The 11471-nt window shown below is 37.1% G+C and overlaps 1 protein-coding gene across 1 annotated transcript; it reads left to right on the forward strand.

The window, feature by feature from the left end:
* Window positions 1-1791: 1791 nt before the first annotated feature.
* Window positions 1792-11047, forward strand: LOC132978510 (immunoglobulin lambda-1 light chain-like). Its single transcript, XM_061043715.1, has 6 exons — window positions 1792-2075; window positions 2286-2621; window positions 8026-8127; window positions 9672-9989; window positions 10081-10199; window positions 10268-11047. The coding sequence occupies exons 1-6, from the start codon at window positions 1799-1801 to the stop codon at window positions 10274-10276; spliced, it is 1161 nt and encodes a 386-aa protein (XP_060899698.1). The 5' UTR covers window positions 1792-1798; the 3' UTR covers window positions 10277-11047.
* Window positions 11048-11471: the final 424 nt, after the last annotated feature.

Here is an 11471-nt window from a genome sequence, read left to right on the forward strand (position 1 = left end):
CTGCCTGGGGCCCCAACAGACTAATCACCACTGGGAACAGACAGTTTAAAAACCTGACAGGAACACAAGGCATAGTGTCTCCTTGTTCTTTGAAGGTATGGACATAAATAAGAAGGAACTAAACCAAGAAGAGCTTTATAGATACGACTCAGCCGGTGTGTATACCTGCTACTTTTTTTGTTGTAGACAATGTGCAGGACTTTGACTGCAATTTAGATTAAAAACAAGAAACTATTCAATATCAGGTCTAGGACTTTTATTTGTGTTGCCATGGTATCAAGCAATGAATATATGTATCATTTAATTTTTATTAGAATCACCACCTCTGCAACTTTACTCAATGTAACAACCATTTGGGTTCACTTGATCTCTTTTTTTATTCATTGCCAAACTTTAATCAATCAATCAAACTTTATTTGTAAAGCACAATTATTAAAGGGTAGTTCAAAGGTCAAAGTTTGAGCCTCAGCGGCCTATAACAGATTTCTGCCTTTATTCTAATATTTGATAATGAAGTCATGTTGTCAACATTCACTGGGAGAAATATCAGTTATCTTAAATGATGATGAACAACATCATACTGTGGGGTTTTTTGTCGACATGAACACTTTGTGTTTCAGTTTTCACCGGCAGTCTGATAGTGTTTGTGATAATCTGCTGTCAGATATAAATCAAGAAAGAGAAACATTTTACAGTTCAGAGGAATAAATATTAAACACATTATTTAAACCTATGAAATGAAAATTAAGAAACACATTTTCATAATAATGGCTAATGGCTGATATACCGTAGTCTTCTATTAGGCCTACAGAAAAAGAAAGAAAACATTGAAGGACCTGGTAGTGGATCTGTGTGGTCACTGTGGAGGATTACTGGGAGTAAATCTGGACAATAAACTGAGACTGGTCCAAGAACATGGAGGCCGACTACTCTTCTTCCTGAGGAGGCTGAGGTCCTTTAACATCTGCAGGACCATGCTGAGGATGTTCTATGAGTCTGTGGTTTCCAGTGCTATCCTTTCTTCGTTGTGTGCTGGGGCAGCAGGCTGAGGGTAGTGGACTCCAACAGACTCAACAAAATGATCCTCAAGGCCAGCGACGTTGTGGGGATGGAGCTGGACTCTCTGACGGAGCGGTGTCAGAAAGCAAGATGCTGTCTAAGCTGCATGTCCTCTTGGAGAATGTCTCCCACCTCCTCCACGACGTGCTGGTCAGACTCACGAGCACATTCATGGCATTGGGAGTGAGGAGAAACCTCAATGTCCTTTCAAGGATAAATAAATGTTTGATTGAATGATTGATCCTCCATTATTCATCATTTGTTATTTATTTAAACTTTGCAGTACTCTGAATCTTAAACGGTCAATAATCTGTCCATTACCACAATGTGCAATACTGAAACTACTGAGAAATACTCTCTGTGCTTTAATACATGGATAAATGATTGAATAATCTGCACTTTATACAAATCTTATTCTTTAATAACATGCTGCTTGTTACATAACTGTAACACTCTTTCTTGTTCTTATTGTTTTATCTCTTATTTAGATTCATTATTTCATTCTGTTTATTTCACTACATTTCTACTGCTATGTTGTGTGTGAGAGCTACTGTAAGGACCAAATCTCAAAGTATTTCTGATTCTAATTTAAAGATTGAACACAAACTTTAAACGTTCTACTCTTCATGATAAGAGTTCCTTCTTGGGTACATAAAGAGTTTTAAATACATCCATATCAGTGATGAGATCAGTGTGTGTTCACATTAACACCTGTCTATTAACACACAGGAAACAGGCTATGGTTACTGTATCCTGTCTGTTGATACTTAGCTCCGCCTCCTCCCTCCTTCAAAACCTCAGACTCTGCAGAAAACCACACAACAGCTCCAGCCCAGCTGTCAATCATCAGTCAGCAGCAGGGGCTGATGGGAGTTCTGAGGACCTGTTAGAAACCGCCCGGCTCAGTCTGACCCCGCAGCTCGTCCTGGTTTGTCCTCACTTCTCGTCAGGTTCACCAGAGGAAAACAACAAAATGTTTCTCCTCCCTGCTGTGGCTCTGTGCTGTGTGAGCTCAGGTGAGTGTTTCCAGCCAATCAGGAGCCAACAAACTCAACCTGTAATAAACCAGCCCTGTCTCTGTGTAATGAGTTTAGCTAAACTGTGGGATTATACTGATCTGGTTTTAACATTACCTCATCGAGGAGGTGAAAAAAGTTTTATTAATTGGAGACAGATCTGAAAAAAAGAACTGTCTCACTAACCTCCATCTGTCTGTTTCTCTATAGCGCTGGCTGCCATGACAACAGAGCTCAAACAGGACAGTTTGTCACTGACCAGGAGAGTTGGAGAAAACGTCTCCTTCAGATGTGAACGTTTAGACCAGTGTGATTATAATGATTATGTGTTCTGGTACCAGAAAAAAGACAACGAAACATTCACAAGGATTCTGTGGATTGATAAGAGTAATGGTAAAGTGAACAAAGATTCTTACAATCATCCTCAGAAAGATGATTTCTCAGCTGTGATCAAGCAGAACGGCGTTGAGCTGCAGATCCAGAAGGTTAATTCCTCTCATTCAGCCACATACTACTGCTCCTGTTGGAAAAGCGTTAACCCCCACAGTGAGAAATGATCCGAGCAGGCTGAACAAAAACCAACAGATGAGCAGAAGTCAGATAATGTTTGTGACAGGAAGACAGCAGTAAACCACAGCTCACTGAGTCATTCACCTCCATCACACACAGGATGAACTGAGGGATTATTTTACTGGTGTCTGGATTTATTCTTTATTTGATTTCTTTGTTTTTCTCAATCAGATATTTCAGTAAGGTCATTGTTAGTCCACACTGTGAGGACAAAGAGAGAAGAGCAGAAACACATTGACAAAATAAATAAATACAAGAAAATGAAGTCATAACTTTTTAAACATATTTTAGACAAATTTCAAAATGACATGTCTTCCTCTGGCTCCAAGGCCAGGAGCAATACAGGATGGATACAATGCATGATGGGTAAGGGGAATGTAAAAAGGCTGTGAGCCAGGTCCAGCCCTCAGCAGGTATTTTGCTTCTTTTCAGCATTATTTTCTGTTGGCATAAACCTTTGGCCATCTCAAAATGATAATGACCACATCCAACTCGGGACTTTAGTCTACATGATGTCACTGCACATATAAAGATACTATCAATCCATAAATAGTGATAGAGGTATGACATTTGACAGGGAGTAAGCTGAAACATATGACAAATTAAAAATATAAGATTGAGGGGCTTGCTGCCATTGTGTTTTGAAATGTTTACCACAACATCTTACAAGACACAAAGAAAAACACTGTCCAATTCTCTTCAAACATGCCTACCCTTTTCATGTATTTAAAAACATAACTATATTCATCAGCCCTATTTGAGCCCAAGATGACCTTTGTGTATTCAAAGTGACTTTAGCTGTAACCAAAATACTTCATCGTACCTCAGAGGAGAAAGAAAATCATTCTCAGTTACGAGCCTTCTAGTTACAAAGACACATCTTAACCTCATCTGAACAGCTACGAATAATATCTGAAGTTATAACATAAAAGATAAATCACTGGATACAACAGGATCAGAAACTGCTTCAGTTTTTATACTGTGTATGTATAAAGAGATTGTAAAACAATTACGTAAGTTGTCAACATTTAATAATTAGAGTAAACATAAGGGCTTTCAAACAATACTTTTTCAAAAATCACAATTAATTGCTGAATAACAAAAAGAGTAATCACATATTTTTAATGCATGTTTGATACTCAATAATCTTTCAGTCAACAGCATTTTTTGATTCTTTTATTTTTTATTTAACTTAAGTTAAGGGTACTTTATTCTCTCAATCAATCAACCAATCTTTATTTGTAAAGCGCCAATTCATGTTAACACGTTATCTCGAGACACTTTACAAGAGAGCAGGTAAAAGACCTTACTCATTGTTATGTTACAAAGACCCAGCATTGATCCATCATGAGCACAGAACTTAGCAACATTTAACAAAGTTACAGTGACAAGAAAAAACTTCTCTGTTTGAATACCTGCTTTTATTTTGAAAGAAAATAACGAGCTCCCTGTGGATCAAGGTTACAAAATGAACTTAACAGCTGAACTGTGAAAAAGGTAAATTCCGGTTCGTTGTTGATATAGCAACCACCATAGCAACAGTAGAAAACATAATATCCCAACGTTTTTCTATCAAGACCTGAAAGAATCTTCGTAGAAACGAACAAACTAAAGATCATAAACATAAACTGAAGGAAGATTATGAAGATACAATGTACATTTGTCATCAGAAAGGTTATCAAAACGACACAAAAGCCTCAAACTAAATTATTCTAGGTGTTAGGCCAGCTGCCTATTTTGTTTCTGGGTGGGGTCATATCTGTGAGTGTGTGTGTGTGTGTGTGTGTGTGTGTTGTCCTTATTTTTTTATTTTTTTTTTCTTTCCCACTTTTTTTTCCATCACTCTCCCTTCCCTTCCTGCCTCTTGTGCACAACTGTCCTCTTGTTTTTGACTGTCAATTTTGTTTCGAACCACTTTGCCTCTTCAAATTTTGCTGCTGCGAAACTCTTTGAATTTAAGCTCGGAATCGTAGGAACTGCAGACCTCGTTTCCATCTTAAGTACCACTCTTTTTCCGGTGCACGCATCCTAAGGTTTTTTTTCTACAACCTCAGATACGCGCCGATCTTTTCTTTTTTTTTAAGTATTGATCATTCGTCTTCCAGAATATTATTTTCACTATTCTGTAGTGTCCCACCTGTAGGCATGTATTCATAGTCCTTATAATCAAAATGTATGCAAAGTGGTCATGAATAATCAGAATAGAATTTCAGTATAATAATGAACTAATAGACACATATTATGCAAATTAGATAAATAAATAACAATAGTGTGAGGGTTGCATATTATAAACATAACATAATCAACTAAGGATGAAATGCAGAAGGGCACATGTGTACATGAATTCAAACTGAGCCTACAAAGTGAAATTCATCGAGGATAGAGTGAAAAAAGTCAATGCTTAGATGATATCTTGTATGGTCAAAAAGTGAGGTCTCAAGTTTCATACGAGCTCGCTTTTGGGGTAATTAAGTTAGCGCTATAAGGCCCTTATGGGACATAGTTAGAGCTGTCTAAGCTCACGTGGGACATGGATAGAGATATGAAGCCTGTATTTCATGAAGAAGAAGAATCTAATGGTGAAGGAGGCAGATACCATCCTCACAAAAAGTATATATTGTGTGATATTCTTTGTCTTAGTCAGTCGTCTGCAGGCGGCTCACTGCTTTGGATTCTGAGAAAGATGAATAAAGCTTTCAGTACTCAATTTGTTGCTCTCCTGGGTCCAGTCTCTGAAGAAAGACTGTTGGGTTGACTGCTTCAACTGGTGGGTCGGCTGCTTCGTCAGCCATGTTACCAAGAATCACACTTTAGTGTTATCACGTCACCTTTTATTCATTCCTTCTTCACAGCTAACTGGAACAGCATTTCGTCAGCAGCCATGGAACACAACAACCAATCTCCCGCTCTCGCATCTTAACGTAAAATAGGTCGCAAAACATAACGCATCACAACAGGAAGTCACGTCATGAATAACAAAGATCTCAACATGTACACTGTTCTTCAAGTGCATACAAAATAAACGTTGTATAAAACATATACATATGAACACTGTAAGTCAAACTATACATCACATCATGTATATTTATATGTGAATGAGAACCTAAAACTCAACAAAGACAAACAAGCTTTAAAACACCACTTAGAACTTAAAAAGGACAGTTAGATTTAGAGTTTCAAATGTTGATGTATTTGTTGGTCCGGTCACAGGCAAAAGCTGACCCTGCCTATTTTCAGGATTTATTAAAAAAGGACACGACACATTCAAGTCAAGTGAGGATCAACGATCGTTCAATCTTGACGAACGTTAATTAAGACTCTTTGAGCCGCTGCGAAACGGACCCACGGACGACTGTTGGACCGCTGTGTTTTCTTCACTCACTCTCATCATCAACTCCGACCAGACCTGCTACGGCGGTTATCATGGACCACCGGCATCCTTGATCCGAGAGAACTCGACGGGGAGCCCTTGGTACCATTCGGCGGAGTTCAATTGAACACTACGCATAAGTAAGGAAGCGTTACGATTATGAGAGAAGTGTGTTGAGTCAAGCTTGTCGTATCCGAATCAAAGCCTCAAATCAACTTTCATCAAATTTATTAAGTTCCTTTTGTTTTCTCCCTCAAATCCCACTTAGTTGAATCCCTCAAACAATATGGCTTTTAACTCCAACTCTAACATAAGAACTTCACCATTTCAACTTAGAAACAATACATAACAGTGTTATTATTTACGTTGTCGCGTCAGTACCACTGTCGTAATTATATCCTTTGCTTATTTACTTCCTTTATACATCTTTTGTTCAACATTTTTCCTTATTAAACTTCACATATAAATTTCAGTACCTCGTCTGTGTAATTTTATGGTTATAACTGCTTGAGAATTCACCCTAATGATATGAGACAGATTTATAGATTAATTAATTACTACAGGTAATATTAGTTTCCTTAATTAACAAGGATGGTGCCCCGAGTTATATATTAAAATAGTTTAATCCACTACACCCACCCACCCTTTCCTGGTAAGAGACCAGTTGTCTGGCCAATAAACTTCTAGGAAATGCTCTTTATATAGCACACTGAGTAATTACAGTTGTAATTGTCCATAAAAGGATGATTGGGATGCTATAAAAGAACTGCTCCAAGAGAAATACACAGATCCTCGATTCACAAGCCATACATCTCTGTCTGATTGTTCAAGAGCATTTACTCTTCTACAATAGCACATCAGCTCAGAGATGCTAATTTGTGACCTAAGCAGCTGTGATTTGATTAATACCTGAAATATAAACCCATTAAACTGGATCACTTTCTGGTTTGATGCTGTGGTGTAAGCCATTGTTTTGTGTATATGTCTTTTGATAGATTAAAGAAAATACTTTTTGAAAGAAGTTGATCACGGATGAACTCCTTCAGCACATCATCGTGTTCCTCTTCTGGTATAGCTGCTCCTGGAGACAAACTTATCAAGGTCTTAGAAGTCTCAAGCTGAAATGGGTGGATACAACTCTGACAAGTCTCTGTTGGTGCTGGACTTGCTTTTCAGACTTTTTAATTTCTCCTGGAGTTAGATCTCTTTGTTGATTTTCTGAATGCTCACCTGGCCACTTGTCATATCCCACATTGCTTCTAGAAACTCTCCATTAGCATTGGCAGATATGATATGACATTGACCGTCTTCATAATTGTTGGTGATTCAACAGATTGCAGCAGAATATTTCCTGGAACTTGATTTTGACTTGAGCCATTTCATCACTGCTCTATTGTTTTGTCTGTGTGGCAGCCGTTTCCTGGGAAACTGACTGAACAAGCATGCTAAAGTTTCTCTGAGCCAGGATGAGTCTCAGAAAATGATGTGTTTCAGAAAATATCCAAAGTATGTGAGGAATCAAGCATAATTCTGCTGATCTGAGCTGAAAAATAGGTCCAGCATCATCTCTATTACAGCGTCTCTAAATGAACAATATTCTGCTGTGGTGAGATAAGAAAAAACTCTGCTGGATCAAATAACTACATTTTGTACTACGTGGGGAATAAACACTGGACAGTCTGTATTAATATCAGTGTGCTCGATGGCAAAGTGAAGTGAGAACACAGCTTTCCATCATGAGATCATCAATGAAACTAGCAAAAGAACAGAGAGCTCAGTTCATCCCCAGTGCTCGATCAACAAAGTGAATTCATTTATTTCCTCCTCAGGGGACCAAGAAGGTCTGTACCACACTTCAAACCAGTCCATTCATCCATCCTTCAGCTCCAGTTCAAACATTGTGGACTTAACAAATGAAACAACACACATCACCGTTAAAGGAGAAACATTCTGAGAGGAAGAAAAAGAGGAAGAGACGCTGAAGTAGAAATGTGTTTGAGGTTTGATCCTGGTTCATGATTTGTGTAGTTCACCAGCAGACAGGTTTTTGTATCACGTCTTTTCACTGTGGAGTGTTGATCTTTGGCTCTGGAACTAGACTCTTTGTTTCAGGTAAGAATAAACTTTGATTTCCTTCAGTCGTCTGAAATGTGACTTTAATTACCTTTTCCTGTTTGAGATGTTAAATATTAAAGTTTTATAATAAAAGGAGATTTTTTTAAAGGCGTGCAGCTATTGAGACATGAAAAGATGTTACCTCTAAGATGTTCAAATCTCAACACATAAATAAAGTTAAATAAGGTTAAAGTTATTCTGTTATTCTGTTTCATATGTTGTAAAGAACATTTGAATAATCCTGAAATAAAAACCTGTAAAATAAAACTCACAATAATTATATTTGATTTGATGGTGTCTTCAAACAGATATTTAAATGATATTTTAAATGTAATCAGGGTTCAAGGCCATATTAAATGTAAACTTTAAAGAGTTGGAGGCTCAATAAGAGGTTCATTAAAAATAACTAACAAGGTTTAAGGACAAGAAGTGCAACTGACGAGGCGACTCCAAAGAGTTTCTGATCTTTAACGACTTAGAAAGCCACATTAGAAGAAAAAGACTTTGTTTGAATGAAACGCTTTAAAAAGGATCAAATAGTCAAACCAATGATTGTTGGGCTCAAACTTCAACATGTTGTTAGTGCTCTGTTTTGAACTGTGTGAATCAACTCATCAATCTTTCTTTGTATGGCTCTGATTTATAACAAATGTTATCTGAAGACACTTTAAAAAGAGCAGGTCTAGAGCCCACTCTTTGTTATCACACGTTGACTTCTTCTCTGTGTGAATCTACAAATAAACTTGCTCAAATGATTCACATTTATATCATTATATATATTTAATACAGAATGAAAAACTGTTTTTCAGAGACAATCATTTGAACTATATGTTGTCTGATATCACACGTTATCATACGTCTATTTAAATGTCTTCTCGAGGATTTATGAAACCTTTGTCTTTAGTTTGTAAATCAAGTTTGACCTTATTTAACATTTCAAAACATAACACTGAATATTTAATAATAATAACAAACACTCTGAAATAACTGTTGTATGGATTTTATTTATCTGTATTAATTAGAGAAAACAACATGGTTTTAAATATATTTAAATATATTTAGTTTTTATTCAAAATGATTAAATGGTTTTCTTAAAGGTTAATATGTAATTCATAATTATATGCAAACCCTGATAAAGATAAGAGTTGTAAATGTATTTTAATGAAATTATAAACTGCATGATAAAATATAATTTAATGTAAAAATACAAAATATAACAAAGTTTAAAATGATATTCTATTGCTGCTATAATCCTACTTTGTTTTTATTTTTATGGATTTAATTTCACTTAAATGTTTTTTTTCTTCTTAAACTTTAAAATGTATTTGTGAGAACACCTGCTATTGTAAAAAACAAATTCATGTATCTTCATTCACCATATTTAATTTGATATCATTCATGTGTTTCAGAGTTCATGTAGGTGTGTTCATGTCATGTGTTTAGGATCAGACTAAATGCCGTTAATGCTGCTGACTCTGTGGGTGTGTGTGTGTGTGTGTGTGTGTGTGTGTGTGTGTGTGTTACTTGTTTCTCTTTCAAAGACGAGGAGCAGGTGGTGAAGCCCGTGGTGAGCGTGTACCCGGCAGCTTCCAGAGGCCGGCTGGAGGAGAAGAGCTCCCTGCTGTGTGTGGCCTCAGCCATGTTTCCTCCTGTGGTCAGAATCTCCTGGACACGACAAACGGAGAGCGGATGTTTAGAGGAGCTGCCCTCTGCTGACGGACAGCAGCTGGAGCTCAGAGAGTCTGGATGTACTGCCTCCGTCTTACAGATCTATCAGACAAAGTTCAGCTATGAATACAGCTGCTACGTGCAGCACGAGGGGGGAACAGTGGAGGCTCGGATAGATACAGGTAATGAAGGTTCTTCATTTAGTGATTCTGTTAAAAGAAAGAAAAACAGAGGACTGACGTTGTTGATGATTTTATTCTTTTTCTGTTCCATCACCTGCAGCGGATCCCTCTGTCCCGTCTCCATACAAGGTGAAGCTGCTCTTGCTGCTCTACACAGTGCTGACAGTGAAGAGTCTGGTGTACTGCTGTGGACTCTTCCTGCTGACCGTCCTCAGGAACAAGAGTCCGTCCACAAACTTCACACATGCTGGATGACTATGTTTTACTCTATTTTCCATCCCACCATAATCTCATAAATGTATCTCCTTTATCGCTTAGATGAATTTAAAAATGTCAATCATGACTAAATACATGCAATTAAGATCAAACAACATTTTGCAGCAGTGTAAAACAAATCCTATATTATATACAGTAAATGTTATTTTTTGTATAATACTTTAGCAAATGATGCGCAATATTTAGAGCTATTAGCGGCTATGATGCTTTCTTAATTAATCAGGCCCTCAGTCTCTCGTAACAAGCTCTCTTTATAGTTTCACACACCGCAGAGAATAAAATGTACAAGAAGATATGAATACAAGCACACACATTAACCAGGAACAAAAAGCTCACACAGAAAAGTAAACTTGTAAAGATTCAGTGTGTTGATTTTTCTGCAGGTTCACTGTTGACCCTTTTAAACGGTGGTGTCAGTGTTGATGTAGAGCTCTACACTGATGATACTCTTGTTTACATGTAGAAACAAAACATGACATAGCAGCTTCATCAGTAGAGAGCTGAAGCTGAATGATACACAAAACATGCTGTGTGTTTTTCTTATTTTATTTTCTCGTTTATGGAGGATTTAAAATGTTTTTGTTTTGGTATGGACTTTACATAGATTGCTTTTTTTCTGCTAAATTACAATAAAATGTTTTTAACAAATCAATACAGAATCACAAATTTAGGCGGAAGATACTAAAGATCTCATGTATTTAAAATATAGTGATTTTACATTTTAGCTAGTTCACAGTGCGCATGTAAAAATGTTAGTTTTTTTAAAGTAAATGCAATACAAAATTAAAAATGTATGTTGAACTGACGAGCTGAAAGAATAAAGTCGTCTGCATATAATAAACATTGTTGTGTTGTTTCTATAATTAACAACACAATGTTTTGATTTAAAATGAATCCTGAACAAAGCGTTCCCTTTACCTTTTGAGCCCGACTTTATACTTTATTAGTTTTCAGTGCATGCTGCTGCGTAGCCCAGTGGTTATGAACCATGTAAAGGGCTATTTCCCTCGAGGCCGGCGGCCTGGGTTCGACTCCGACCTTCTTAATTTCATCGCATGTCAATCAGTTTCATTGGGTGTCAAAAAGTGACAGCGATGACTTCATTTTACATTTAGATGTAAGATGAATGATTCTAATGCAACGCAAAGTAATGCAAAAAAAGGAGAACAAAGAGCTTCACACATGACAGCAGAAAAGTACGACGGCGTATCAGAG

This window comes from Labrus mixtus, chromosome 8 (assembly GCF_963584025.1).
Source record: "Labrus mixtus chromosome 8, fLabMix1.1, whole genome shotgun sequence".
Classification (NCBI taxonomy): domain Eukaryota; kingdom Metazoa; phylum Chordata; class Actinopteri; order Labriformes; family Labridae; genus Labrus; species Labrus mixtus.

What these genes read in the sequence shown, in the direction of transcription:
- LOC132978510 (XM_061043715.1), top strand. Translation starts at nt 1,799, where the DNA reads ATGGTTACTGTATCCTGTCTGTTGATACTTAGCTCCGCCTCCTCCCTC. An exon ending in TCTGTGCTGTGTGAGCTCAG is followed by an intron (nt 2,076 to 2,285) that starts GTGAGTGTTTCC and finishes GTTTCTCTATAG; the next exon opens with CGCTGGCTGCCATGACAACA. An exon ending in GAAAAGCGTTAACCCCCACA is followed by an intron (nt 2,622 to 8,025) that starts GTGAGAAATGAT and finishes AGGTTTGATCCT; the next exon opens with GGTTCATGATTTGTGTAGTT.